Consider the following 14,631-nt stretch of genomic DNA (forward strand, 5'->3'; position numbering starts at 1 on the left):
CCGCGGGGTTTCGTCTTGGTCCCCACTACTGGACTCATCAGTAAGGCAATGTAGTGGGACCTGCCTTAGACGCCCGAGAAAATATTAGATCGAGGTCTTATTTAAACGGAATTCGTGTAACTGGGGTGCTTACGAGAATCCGCGTGAGACTCGTGAGACCTCTAGTGGCGAGTCGCCACAACAATAATCAAAATAATTATGAATAGAAGATATAGGGATGTTTCGTTCAAAATGATGGCCTTCAGTCTTGAGACAATAGCTTTATGAATTTTTATATATTTTTATGTATATAGAACCAGTGCCTCCTCCACCAGTTAAGGAAGAACCTGAAAAGATTAAAAAGTGGAGGGAAGAACAAAAAGCACGTCTTGAAGAAAAAGGTAACGCAATTTTATTATAAAAATATTTTAGAGGAACAGTATGATTAATAAGTGTGTAAATTTTTTAGATACAGAAGAGGAAAAAAAGAAGGAGGAATGGAGAGAAGCTGCAAAGAAAGAATTAGAAGAATGGTATAAACATCATGCAGAAGCTATTAATAAAACGAAGACTACTAACAGGTAATTTCACTAATCTTTTATATTCTTTCTTGTTATACATCTTTATTTCGTAAAAAATTGACAATCTAAAAACTAAATTATCTGAATTAAAGTAACTGAACTAAATTGTGATGACTAATTAGAATATTTTATGACTGTCTATTAAACATTTAACAAGGCTTATACCCCTAATAACAATATAATATTTACATTTAAAAAAATGGCGTAAATATTGAAAATGCAAAATATTGTTAAGAAATATAATAAATGTTGGACTAAATTATTATATCATTTGACTTATAATTAGTCAAATACAAATAATATGGATAATTAGTCCATTATTATGCTATGTATAGATTTTTGAAGTTTTTAATTGTTATTTCCATTTCGCTTCTTAGGGAGTCAGCCAAGTAAGTTAAAATATCTTTATATGCATGAAAATATACATTGCATTACAATTTATGTGTTATTGTAACACAATTTGCTTCGCAAACTCTGAGACTAGGGCTGTGTTCACTTTTGGTGCTCACTCGTTGTAAGCTTTATTCTATTTTTCTTATTCATTACATGCAGAGGGATAGAATAAAGCTTACAGCAAGTGAATGCCCAAAACAAACATAGCACCAGTCTCATAATATCCAAACTGAATGCAACCTATATCGCCTATTGAATGTGAATCAGGTATATAAACTGCAGTTCTCTCCCTCCTCCTTCCCTATCTATCTCCTCTCTCCCTCATACACTTACCACATATCATGATATCGCTTCTTGATAAATCACTTCGAGGTAGCACTAAATGACATTGCTTAATAAGTTATATTCTCAAAAGAGTATAAATATTTTATAATATCCATAAACTGATTAATTTAAATGCACTTTATTTCTTGAATGCTGTTAATGATGAATTGCCCATATTGTCTTTCATACTAAAACTATTTCTATAAGTTGAAAGAAAGAAAAGCTTATTAATTAAGCATTATTTGCTTATGCACAATACGAATACTATAAAGAACTGTGATTGTATAACTCTTACATCAAGTCTAATAGCTACAAATTACACTTGTGTCCATAATATCGCATAATAATATCAAACTACAAATTATTTTTTTTAAATCTTTTTCTCAAGGCTCTGAGATATATTAATGAAATAGAAATATCATTTAATTTCTCATTTCTTTACATTACTAACTGATATACAATGCATGATTTGGCATTGATTTAATACATATTTCTTCACGAATAGGAATGCGGAAAAGCAATTTGTCGCCGAGGCAGATGAGGTTGAACCAGGCACTGAGTGGGAGCGCATCGCCAAGCTTTGCGAATTCAATCCAAAATCGTCCCGCACTTCCAAGGACGTTTCCAGGATGCGTTCGATCATTTTGCAATTAAAACAGACACCGCCCACTCCTATTAACGCTTGATTACATTAAACAAGTTATCGTCACAATTAAATCTTGAGAATATGATTACGATAAATAACAATAAAAACTATGATTAAAAAAATATATATCTATATAAAAAATATATAATATAAAATATATATAATAGCGTCGTGATTACGACGCTATTAACAAAAGCAAAATTCACCACATGTTCTGTTAAATAAGTAATATTATTATATATAATAAAAGTTATTAATAATAAATACATTATAAAGTATGAGTAAAAAATATGCATTTTTTTGCGTAAGGTCTGACGGAGACAAAACTCAAGGAAATCGAATGTATTTTTTAATAATGAGTATTTATTATAATTATAGACAATGAACAATAAAAAGAAGTTATGCTAATTTTAAAAACTTGAGCATGAAGGCTTCTAGTTACGAGTCTCTGTAAAAATGTCTCAAAATATATCTTTCTCTTATCTTACCTCAAATATATTTTCGATTTGCTTATCCAATAACATTGTGCAAAAAAAGGTTTATATTTAGAGACACAGTAGTGTCTCGGCGTTATATATTTTATGCGACATTAACACAGTTTAAAAGTTTTTGAGGTCAGAGAGTTGCGTCAACATTAATTAGCTAACTTCAGGTAAATTAGTTTTTTTTTTTTGGATTTGTAAGAAACAATCCAACCGTTAATCTAAAATTTGGCAATTCAGACTCTTGAGATTATACTGTTCAACGAGAGTTTTACCATTCTTTGCGCATAGAAGGCGGCATAGCGGACAAAGTGTAGATGTACCTTGTATCATATATGTAAACACATCACACTCGAGTCCAGGCTTAGAAAATTGTGCGGGTGAAATAATCTCGACGTCCTCACTTTGCCTACTATGCTGTCTCCTATGCGCGAAGAGTAAATCTATTGTTGAATACAATATAGATATTTAATTATTTGTAAATAGTTTTTTTCTGAGGGATGGCTTGTTGAATCTGTAAATTAGAAAAAAAGATTTATGTATTAGAGCATGAAACTGTGACATCATTATTAATAACAGATAAAGTACGATTCAAAAAAAAAAAAATAAAATTTAGTGCAATATATACCTGTATGGATCACGTTTCATAGCTAGCTGCATGTCGTGTCGCCAACGGTAGACATAAGGACACATATCAGGACAAATCGTAGATGAAAGTGCGGTGTAAACAGCATAATCTAATTTCGTTGGTGAAGACCTAAAGACATCAATAGTCATATGAAATATATTCGCCTTTTGTGTAAAAAATAATAAAAGAAAAATTTACCCTTCGATAAATATTAAAGGACCTTCTTCTGCATCTTCCATATTGTCATCAAAATCGTCTTGAACAAGTTCTGGCGAGGATGGAGGTGTAAAAAATTCTAAGCTATCTGAAAGATAAAAGATAAACAGTTAACATTAATTTGATTATAATAAAATTGATTAAAAAAGGATTTAGACACAATGAAAGGAATAAGGAATAAAGATTTTAACCTACCAGAAACCGAATATACCGGAATGCACGGATAGGATGAAATCTGTTATTCCTTGTTCCTTATTCCTTTCATTGTATCTGAGTCCTAGGATATCATAATTTCACAGAGGAGAAAAAAGATATGGATATAAGATTTAGAAAAATTAGATTCTATAGAGAAACTAAACACGTGAGATACCTGTATCTTCTTCAGTATCATCAATTTCAGTAGTTAATGAGCACTTGTTTAATTTATCACAAACGTATTGTATGTCGTTGGCATCTATTTTTTTTGGCGTCTGTTGGCAACTTACTGGTTCACCTTTGTAATTTGCTAGCGCATAATCATTATTAATCTGATTTATCTATTAAAAAATACAAACATTAGAAGAATTGATTAATGTAAAAGCATATTATTGGATATGTTTTTATACCGTCAAGTGAAATAAATGTTCCTTAAATCTTTGCTCCAAATATCTTTCAAGTTTTGTTAATCCATCGTCACTCCGAAAATCAACAAAATCTTTCAAAAACGGCCAATACTCCTTCCAAAGCACTTGATATTCTTCAGCAAGATCTCTAGAAAATATATATCAAAAGAAATCAGATTATTAAAAAAGGAAGAGGAACCGCTTGTATTTGTAAAGTAAAACACAACATTATAAAAATAATCGGGCTAAGATACGAGTAAGATTGAAATGTATAAATGAAAACTAATTTTTTTTAATAAATATGAAACATAAACAATGAAACGTTTCGATCTTACGTAGTCTTTATCAGCCAATCTCTTGAAAAGTATTGGAAAGTAATATAAGAAAGAATTTTAAACACGCGAATAGTAAGTAACAAAATATTACTCTTACGATGTATTATACAATTTAATATTTAAATTTAATATTAAATTATTAATTATATGAAATTGAGCCTATAAATAATAGAGGTATAGTAATTTATCGAAGGTACAATTAATTAACTACAAGACATTGATTAGAGACTGACAGGTTTCCTGATTTTACAAGCATCTATTGTGATTACCTTAAACGCCAACAGCTAGTAAGTTATTATACTATATATTATTTTATTAATGCTACTTTATTATCAATACTTTATACTATACTATGTACTTATACTATACATCATTATTAATTGTTCATCTCAATGGCTGATGAAAACCAAATAAGATCGAAACGTTCCGTTATTAAACATTTCCGTCTTTTATATTTATTAATCATTTTATATTCACATCTCAATCTTGCTCATGGTCTGATTATTCTTTTTATTAATTTATATTGTGAACACACAGATTTTGAAACCAGATTATTTTTTTATTACTTTTATTTGAATAAATAAAGTATAAAAGATAGTATGGAAATATAATTTATTTATCTAATTTTGATGACCTACACATTGAGTATAACATAATAAGAATAAATTATCTTAATTGTAACAATTGCAATTTTTATATTTCTGAATATTTTAAAATATCTAACATACATATATACATATTGCAAATATATTAATATCATCAGTTAATATATAGTAACAAATTTTATATGTAATAATTAATTTTAAATAAATTTTGGATTTAATGTATACATACCTTCCAACACGTTCCAACCCTTTTTCTGTATCTTGCAACCTTAGGACTATACTAGGACTATTTATAATACCAGGTGCGTCGCCTTGTCCCCTTTTGGGAGTAACACGTGGTGGCGTTTTCCACTTTTTTCGAAATTCTACTGCCTGCGTTTTAGTCATTGGACCGGCAAATGCTCTTACTTCTACATGAGGACTGATAGGATCTTTATTCAAATTCTGAAAATAGTAAAAATAGTAAAAATAAAAATAATAAAAATTGGATTCTTTATAAGACTAGTATATCCATGTTCTTTTTCCAAAATTTTGCTCATGCAAACATATACTTACAAGCGGATTATTCGGCGAGAACGGTTCTCCGATGATAGGTGGACATGCATTACCTTCCGTTCTTAATACAGGTACATAGAATTGATCATCTAGCAGCATACGTATCTCGCGCTTTAGAGCTTCATCTTCCTCGCATTTTCTGTTGCATATTATCTAAAATCAGAAGCTTATATATAGGATGTCTCCAAGAACGATGATCTTAACTTTGCAAAGATCGCAAATTATAACACTAAATAAAGAATTTATTTAAAACGTACGTCTTTAGGCATCTGTTGATACTTGTTTTTCAAAGTTTTAATGCACTGGGAATAGGAAACAAGAACCCGAACTACATCTTTAAAGCCAAATTTAACAGCAAAATGTAACGGGGTCTCATTGAGTCCTTTGTCTGGTGTATTTAAATATAAATCTTGCATAATTTGTTCAAGATTCAGGTATGTTTTACATTTATCTTCCCCATAATGCTGCATAAATTTGGCATCCCCAACAGTATTTAATAAGAATTCACACATTTTTGGTTTGTCTTTTTTCGCCGCTATATGTAAAGCATTATATCGAGAGCCCATCTAAAAATATAAGTGTTTTCTATATTAAAATATATATAATATATATTATTTTATATTAAAATATTTATATGTTTGTTGCATAAATATGCATTAATTCTGATAAAATTATAATTTCATTTTGTGGCAAATATATTTTTTGTCATGGTATAATTTTACATTAGAATTTTGATACAATGATGCAATAACAATACAAATCAATAGAAATATTGATTAAATGTAAAAATATAATTCTATACCTATTTGCATATACAAATAAAAGTATTTATACTCTTGATATTCAAACATTAAGATAAAAAACTAAGATAATAAAGTATAAAGAAATATGGTTATAAGTTATATATTTACCTGCAAAATGGCAGGCTTATCTCCACTACTGATTAGATATCTCGGATTTTCCCATACAATATTCTTCACAGCCTTCACATCCCCATTTTCAATTAATCTTTTAAAAGCTATTAAATCCTGCGTATTCGGTGCCTTAAAATTACTGGATTGTTCTTGCGCTACAGCAACTGTCCCGGGATGATTGCAAGAAGATTGTTTGTATCCAGTTCTTGCATATGCTACAGCATCAGAACGATTTTTAAAACTTTTCAAACGACCTTTTTTATATGTATTTATCACTTTTAAGGCAGCCTGCATCTCGAGATAAACGTGAAGAGTTTCTGTAAGAAAGAATCATAATATTAATAACGGTAACAATAATAGTAATAATTAATTTGTCCTATGATTTCACCACTGCATCTTCTTTCTATAGAATTGGCATGATTAAAATCCAAAAGACTTATACCCAATGTCTATTTAATAAATAACATCTATAAAAATAGTGAAACATGTATCAAATGAATAACCATGCATTTTGCCAATCTTCAAATTTACCAATTTGACGAACAGGATGCAATAGGACTTTACTATAACTTTATATTTGAGATAGGGACAATTAATGGGGGTGTAAATATATTGAAAAGGACCTCAACCAAAGGTCGAAACGTCTACTTGTGTACTATATTGTACATCCATATAAATATTAATTTTCACATTAAAATCTAGTGTTGGCTCATAAAGGCTTTGTTGAGAGTGTTGTTCGACTCAATCTGATGAACCTTGACGAATACTTGTATCTATAAAAATAATTAGTGACTCGACGTTTGTCGATTAGTTACCTTCTCCATCTGATTGGTCTTTGTATTCCAGTGGAATGTACACGGCATGGTATAACGTCTCAACCGGCAGGTTAGGTTGCAAATCGCATACGTTCTCGCCCTCGTTCGTCGTATTCGCCTTTTCCTCAGTATTCTCTTTGGCGTTTAGTAGATTAACGACGGACTCGCGAGACTCTGGTGTCATGGTAAATCTGATTATTTCGATACTTCCTGCACCGATCACATGTTCATCGAAGATGACACTTGCCGCAAAACAAAGCGTCGGAATAGTCAATTATTAGCGATAGCACTTCGTTCAATTCGTTAAAACTACAGTAACTTCTTCGTGAGAAAAACCATAAGGAAAAAAATCACACTACAGCAGTAATTTTTTTTTAGAGAATAGTTTCCGCAATTTAACGAAAAAGAAGATATGTATGTACATACGTACAAGAAGTAACAGACGTCTTTGCTATTTAATAGAAATCGAACGATGGTCGAACAACGACGTCCGGTTCAACGTAGAACTGGTACAAATAATCGATGAATCGATGTTCGAGTTTTTTCAATGAAAAATTGATGAATTTCCGTACAGAATAGAACCTTACTTCTAGGGATTCTTCTAATGAAAATGTTGCGAGCACCAAAATGGAACGTGTCCTTTGAGCCAAGCATCCCTATTGGTCGCTTGAGATATTACTTCGTCAAACATTATCATCGAATTGTCGCTTAGGCCGCCTTTCTCGTTACTTTATTTTGTCGAATATTACGGTCGATGAGTCTGGGCTTATTGCCGTAATATCGCTGTGTCCTGCATTCTGAAAAAAATTAGCCTTGGAAAGCGTTTCGCGTTGCTGAGACCGTGTTTTCAAAAGTCACGTGACACGTGCGTCGTGCTCATTGGCTATCTCCTCAGGCGAGACCATTTTGGTTTTGCCTATCAGGATATCTTTATCACTGTTTTATTACGCTGTTCTCGGACTTCGGAGTGATGTCTAACTCATTTGCTTTTGGACGTTGTAGCTTGACATAGTTGGTTTCTGGTAATTGATATATTGGAGACGGTCGAGAAGGTAGTCGCCTAAAACGAGAAAGCGTTAAAAAAGAGGAAGCTATCGGCAGGTAAGAGATCCATTCTGTTTTATTTCGTTCAACAATTTGTAATAATTGCATGCTCTCGTTTGTGATTACACTTTGTGCGATCTATACAACAGGGCGAGGTATTCCCAACAGAGACACGCGTTTTGTCTAAAAAGTACCGCTACACCTCAGCATCGAGTTAAATAATGCAAGCGTGTTTAATTTTCGCTCGGTCTTGCTATTATGTAGTTTATAGTGAACCGAGTGAAACGACAAGGCGAAGGAGCCGATACGTCTATTGTAGGATTGTTAAAAGAGTACAAGAAAATTTCCAAATGAATCGCGACTGGCACGCCGAGACATTCTTACGTTTAAGCGCGAATATCGTGTTACACAAAGAAATAGTAGACGTTCAAGAAAAATGTAACGTGAGACAAGTTACGACATTTGAGATCTATGATAATCTCAGGAAAAGCATTAGAGACGTTTCTACCGTCGGAGATGATTAGAAATTATTTTAGTTACGTAAAAAAATGAGCGGTGAATGCCGGACGCCGCCAGGCGAATTTTGTTAATAAACAAATTACTGGCTACTGTTACGTTGCATAGCAACGAACAGTGATGGCTTGATATCAAAGCTGCGTTCCGTTTCACGCGTGATGCGCTTGATGCATCATAGGTGAAACGCAGCCTAAAAGTATGTAATTTTCGTAATAAATCATAAAGTTTTATAAAGCTTATCAAATCGTATTAGAGATTGAAAATTGCGAATTGGAGATTAGAATTCATTTGTTCAGAACGAAATAGGTTAAAATTACGTCGATTATGATTAAAAATTTTAATTTTTAGTCTTCAATTTTTGCAATCCTCGATCTCCAATGCCTGATCTGATACGTGTTTTAAAGAAGATTCTAAATCTCTATTGAAGTCTCGTTCCCCTATTTTATATAATTTTTTTATATATTTTTTGTAAAATTTTGTCTACTCTTTTACGTTTAGTTTCATGTTTGAGTCACATTTCACAAATGTGACCTGAGCCTTAATTTTTTGTGCGTACCATTATGCCATTGACCATTGTGTGATGTTTATGTGATACATGTCCGGACTTGTTGGAAGTGGTTTACCTTCCGGTTCTCGGATAACCTCTGTCGTAATGGAATTTCATGCGTCACGTAACGTTAAGGCTAATACATAAGGTTCGTTTTTTTGTGGCTGAACACTTTTGGTACTTAAAGTAAAATGAGTATATCTTTGATATATGTCAGAAGTGAGAAAGAGAGTTCTAGTGCAGCCTAGGAACAGAAAAAAACAGATCAATGGGTGGGTTCAAGACGGCAAAGCGGCTAGGCACGCTTATGGCTCCTGCACACTGGACGCGGAAATGCTTACCACGTGGCAAAATGCGACGCGGTAACCAATGAACATGTTAGGAGCTGTAAGCTTATTGGCTACCGCGTCACATTTTGCCGCGCGGTAAGCGTTTCCGCGTCCAGTCTGCAGAAGCTATTAGTCCGGATCTACAATAGGTGTTTTAAGACTTAAGCTGTAAGAAACTGACCAATTACCCCGGATTTACAATAGAGTTCTAAGCCTTAAGCCATAAGAAATCGACGAATCGTAGTCGATTATTCTCCTCGAATTTGAATGTAATTAGTCAAATTCTTACTGCTTATGACTTAAAACACCTATTGTAGATCCGGACTTACAGTCGAATCCGAGGGGAATAATCGATTGTGATTCGCCCATTTCTTATGGCTTAAGGCTTAAAACTCTATTGTAGATCCGGGGTTACCGAGCGATTGAATATGATTGGTTGGATCTATAAGTAACAACCAATTATGCACAGAGAGAAAAATGTTTGGTATTTGTAACTATAATTATATATTACTATAATTATGATTATTACTGCTATAATAATAACAGTAACTATATATATAGTTCCAGCAACAAATGTTATAATTGGCAACCTAAAATGACTATAATTATAGTTGTTATAACCATAAAATAGTTGAAATTACCATAAAAATGGTTCAAGTGACTATAATTAACTATAATTAACCATAAAAAATATGGTTGTCCCAAAATATAACTATAAAATTATAGTCACTTGAACCATTTTTATGGTAATTTCAACTATTTTATGGTTATAACAACTATAATTATAGTCATTTTAGGTTGCCAATTATAACATTTGTTGCTGGAACTATATATATAGTTACTGTTATTATTATTATAACAGTAATAATCATAATTATAGTAATATATAATTATAGTTACAAATACCAAACATTTTTCTCTCTGTGTGTTCATTTGCTTGGCGAGCATGATAATCGCTTTGTTCAACTTGAACGCGCCCAATAATTACTTTTACAAGCCTGTTAATATAAGAGGGCTGCAAGCTATAAACCATGAGAAATTAACCAGCCTTAAGGTCGCAATACAGACTCCTCATAACGCATAGGACATAAGAAATTCAATCAATCATAGTTCTTTATTTCATGGAAAGGAAGGAAACGAAGGATTTGATTGGTTTATTTTCTTATGCATTACGTGTTATGTATTATGCAAGAGTCTGTGCTCCTCGCTTAGCACATAAGCGAATCAACTAATCAGAATCTTTCGTTTCCTTCCATTTCATGGAAAAGAATTTCGATTGGTTGATTCCCTTACGCCCTACGCGTTATGCAAGAGTCTGTGCTGCGGCCATAAAATAGGGAGCACAGATTCTTGCATAACGCATGGTGTATAAACGAATCAACTAATCAGAATGTTTCCTTTCCTCCTATTCCATGGAAAAGAAGAATTTTGATTGGTTGATTCCCTCACTCAGAGAAAAAAATCATATCAGTAACTATAAATTTGTAGTGAAATAGCGCCTCAACTATATACATATTATTAAATTCTAATAAGAATACTAGATTAAGTGAACTAAGAAACTATAGTACATTAACCATATAAACAATTTATAAATGGTTAATATTACTATATTTTCTTAGTTCACTTAATTTACTTATTGTTCTTATTAAAGCTTTATAATACATAGTTACAAATTTGTGTATGCATTTCTTATTTATTTTTGTCTTCCAAGTTTGAAACCAACGCTGCGCCTTTTATTGTAAACGAGTGGTTTCCTTCTTAGAGGAGAAACTGAACTCCGCTACGTCCCTCTGGTGACAAAGCCGCGTACTACTCGTACTGAGCGACCCTTTAAAAAATTTTGTCCAAACTAGAAAAATGTAATTGTTATATCTATTTGCATGAAGTCCAAGTAACTACTAAATGTAGTTGAGTCACTACTTCATTACCAATTAATAGTGCATACAATTTGTTACCGTGACTATATTTTTATAATATTCAGCACTACTTTAGTTTCTATTACTTTGTAAAACTAGTTACAGGTACTTCAATTGCAAAAGTTGCCAAATTTATAGTTGCTGGAACTATTTTGTTTTCTCTCAGTGCTTATGCACTATGCATTATACGTTATGTAAGACCGGAATCAGACTACGCATTGAAGATTGAGGTTGAAGATTGAAATTTGATCAATAAGGACAAAGAAATTTTAGCTCCTTTCGTTTCGATTGGTCAAATTTGAATTTTTCAATCTTCAATCTCAATCTTCAGCGTAGTCTGATTCCGGCCTAAGGGCCATAGCACACAAAAAAACTTAAGCAATAAAACGTAAGCAGTAAGCGAATTGACCAATCACAGTAGAGTCCTTAAGGCCATAACATAAGCAGTAGCGAATCCAACATGTTGATTTCCTTACTGCTTACGTTTTACTGCCTTAAGTTTTTTGTGTGCCAGGGCCTTAAGTCCGGATCTACAATAGATGTTTTAAGACTTAAGCCGTAAGAAACTGACCAATTACAGTCGAATCCGAGGGGAATAATCGATTGTGATTCGTCCATTTCTTATGATTTAAGGCTTAAAACCTTATTGTAGATCCGGGGGAGCACAGACTCTTGCATAACGCATAACACGTAATACATAAGAAAATGTACCAATCAAAGTCCTTCGTTTCCTTCCTTTCCATGAAATAAAGAACTCTGATTGGATGAATTTCTTATGCCTTATGTGTTATGCGTTATGCAAGAGTCTGTGCTTCCCGCTTAAGAGTGTGCTGCGACCATAAGACTGTAAGACATATCGGGAATAAACTGATTTTCCAGTATAATAGGACACAGAATAAGTCCGTAAACAAACAAGAGAATAGAACGTACCCAGATGACAAAAAGTGTCTAAAATCTGGTCGTAAAACGTTTTTGCGTCTAAAAGACGACTTAAGGACGTCTTATGTCACAATTTTACAAACTTTGTGTTGAATAGGAAATGGATTTTAACTATTCACTTACTTTATGCCTTATATTGGAAAATCAACTTAGGATCTAACACAATGATGACCGTAACTGAGTCATAGCACGTAATTCAGAATTTGGAGTGGAAAAAAAAACAGATCTATTAGCTTTAAGAGAAAAGACCAAGAAATTTCTACTAGTCGGGGATATGTTCGGATTTCTACCCGGGTTCGAATGCTTCCCGGATGTTGTGCCATCCTTGTTTACTGTTTGATAAACAAGAATGGAGTGACATCTGTTTGGCTCGGGTAGGAATCTGTAGCACAATAGGAGATAATCCCCTCTCCCCAAACAAAATTTCTTGAGCTACTACCTGAGCCAGATCAAAATTGAAGAAGTTCCTATGCAGTTTCATCAAGAACACTGTCAAAAAGCATCGAAATTGTTGATATTATAATCCGAAAATTAAAAGCGATATTCAACGTTCAACGTAACTTGGTAAAAAATTGTAAAATATATTTAATTTCAAATATATATATTTATTAACATTTTATGTATACATGTATCATGTAGAATATACATATAAAATGTGACCAGATATCCCGCGCTCCCAGATTATCCCGCCACAACATCTGTCTCGCTAAATATAAATATCAAACTGAGAATAATTGTATTATTTTTTCAAAAAATTGCTATTGTGATTATCTTTATATCCCTATATATTCTCCTTTTCTCCCTAAACATAAAGTTGTCCCATTTTGAATCTGAAAATATAGGACACGATACTACCGCGTTCCGTCATCACTAAAATTTATATAGTTCAAGTATACTATAGATTTTCACTACTTGCAGTGAACGGAACGCAACACGTGTGTATTAATAATATTGTGCATTATGTCAATCTTAATAGGTATTTAACATAATACACATAAACATTATTTCTTAAAACATTTTTTAACCTTCAAACTTTTTGTTGAATATTTTTTTCTTAATTTTTTTGTAGAGATTGGACGTTTGTTCTGTTTTCTCTTCCTGTCGATATTATTTATTAATTTTTTCAATATTTCAATCATTTAGATAAAAATGTCTCAGAGAGGAGCAGGAGGAAGAGGGAGAGCAAGTCGTGGACGAGCAATACAAAAACAGACAAGTTCTACGCACCAGCAGGAACAGCAGCAACTTCCACATGCTCAAGCATCAACGAGCATTGGAACTGTTCGCAAACCAGGACAACCTGCTATACAATCGGTAACATAGAGGATAGATACTAAGTACTGTAAAAGATTTTAAGCAGTGATTTCTCATACAAATTTAAGACAAAAATTTCATATGTGATCATATATCCAAAATGTTTCAAAGATACAAAGCGTTTAAGGAAAAATTTCATTTTTTCCAAAAATTTTGAAAACTACTCGCCGAAAATCACAAAAGCAGTATACACTCTTGAAAAAATTAATTTATCGTTAATTTGCGTATTTGTTGAATGTTGTATGACTTTTTTTACCAAATTATTCAACATTAAAGCAAAAATACATCTTTTTTACTTTGTTCACTGAAGCACTTGATATTTAAAAAAAGAAATAAAATTAGTTAAAAAACAAATAGAAAGATCTAAATTTCCTGTTTACAGTGCATCTATAATGTATTACACATGATACATAAAGCGTAAATCTGATCGTGAAACCCACAAAATGCGTGACGGGCCTGCTACAATAGAATCAAGCGAATGTTGTTTACCCAAAGTTGTTGCTTCAAATACGAAAGATGTAAATTGCATTTAGATCATAATTATAGTTTTAAAAAAGCCGCTTTTTTCAAATTGCTGGAAAAAAAACCGGAAAAATTTCGATTTTTTCCGAAAAATTGGTTTTTTTTTTTTTTGAAAAAATTGTTTTTGCTATGTAAAAGACATAAGTAACTTCTAAATTCTTTTATAGAGTTAATGCGATCTATGAAATTATGTAGCATTATTTTTATTAAAATTTTTTAGTTATCCTTCTATTTTTATAGTAAAACCTAATCTAACCTTTCTTTAGTATGTTACATGGCAAAGTTTAAGTAGATAGATTTTTAACTCTTGTTTGCCACACCTCGGTCTAATGAACTTCTGAAGTGTCTCTTTGTAGTTTATTTTTTTTCAAATATTTTGTTACGAATTCAGTTTAAATCCAAATTATTTTCTAGACCTACTATTATTAT

General features: G+C 32.2%; 3 protein-coding genes across 7 annotated transcripts in view; 2 read left to right on the forward strand and 1 right to left on the reverse strand.

The window, feature by feature from the left end:
• The window catches only part of Clc (clathrin light chain), a 5,152-nt gene extending 3,108 nt beyond the window's left edge, over window positions 1–2,044 (forward strand). For 2 of the 3 annotated variants that reach the window (XM_018444473.1, XM_018444471.1), the window contains exons 4-7: window positions 294–380; window positions 449–560; window positions 938–949; window positions 1,783–2,044. In XM_018444473.1, the coding sequence (XP_018299975.1) occupies window positions 294–380; window positions 449–560; window positions 938–949; window positions 1,783–1,963 (392 nt within the window). In that variant the 3' untranslated portion in view covers window positions 1,964–2,044. The remainder of the gene's footprint in view (window positions 1–293; window positions 381–448; window positions 561–937; window positions 950–1,782) is intronic. The other variant, XM_018444474.1, reaches the window with a different exon arrangement.
• Window positions 2,045–2,218: 174 nt separating this feature from the next.
• Ankle2 (ankyrin repeat and LEM domain-containing protein 2) lies at window positions 2,219–7,527 on the reverse strand. 2 transcript variants are annotated; one of them, XM_018444434.1, is made up of 10 exons: window positions 7,076–7,527; window positions 6,258–6,577; window positions 5,604–5,912; window positions 5,347–5,499; window positions 5,021–5,235; window positions 3,855–3,999; window positions 3,620–3,785; window positions 3,232–3,337; window positions 3,034–3,162; window positions 2,219–2,919 (listed from the first exon to the last, which is right to left on the reverse strand). In XM_018444434.1, exons 1-10 carry the CDS (start codon window positions 7,257–7,259, stop codon window positions 2,874–2,876), a joined length of 1,773 nt encoding a protein of 590 aa, XP_018299936.1. In that variant the 5' UTR covers window positions 7,260–7,527; the 3' UTR covers window positions 2,219–2,873. The 2 variants fall into 2 exon arrangements, with proteins under 2 accessions (XP_018299936.1, XP_018299937.1); XM_018444435.1 differs by lacking the exons at window positions 2,219–2,919; window positions 3,034–3,162 and adding an exon at window positions 3,445–3,526 and having other exon boundaries at window positions 3,262–3,337.
• A 504-nt stretch (window positions 7,528–8,031) lies between these two features.
• Window positions 8,032–14,631, forward strand: part of LOC108720468 (protein aubergine) — a 16,114-nt gene continuing 9,514 nt past the window's right edge. The window contains exons 1-2 of one of the 2 annotated variants that reach the window (XM_018444505.1): window positions 8,032–8,176; window positions 13,510–13,680. In XM_018444505.1, the coding sequence (XP_018300007.1) occupies window positions 13,516–13,680 (165 nt within the window). In that variant the 5' untranslated portion in view covers window positions 8,032–8,176; window positions 13,510–13,515. Of the gene's footprint in view, window positions 8,177–12,822; window positions 12,931–13,509; window positions 13,681–14,631 lie in introns of those variants that run through there. The other variant, XM_018444504.1, reaches the window with a different exon arrangement.

The sequence above is a fragment of the Mycetomoellerius zeteki genome, unplaced genomic scaffold, assembly GCF_001594055.1.
Source record: "Mycetomoellerius zeteki isolate Tzet28-1 unplaced genomic scaffold, Tzet1.0 scaffold150, whole genome shotgun sequence".
NCBI classification, from domain to species: domain Eukaryota; kingdom Metazoa; phylum Arthropoda; class Insecta; order Hymenoptera; family Formicidae; genus Mycetomoellerius; species Mycetomoellerius zeteki.

Coding starts and splice junctions, on each gene's coding strand:
- Ankle2 (XM_018444434.1), bottom strand. CDS start 7,259: ATGACACCAGAGTCTCGCGAGTCCGTCGTTAATCTACTAAACGCCAAA. Junction 3,786..3,854: donor AACATTTATTTCACTTGACG/GTATAAAAACAT, acceptor ATTTTTTAATAG/ATAAATCAGATTAATAATGA. Junction 3,163..3,231: donor CCTTTAATATTTATCGAAGG/GTAAATTTTTCT, acceptor TGATGTCTTTAG/GTCTTCACCAACGAAATTAG.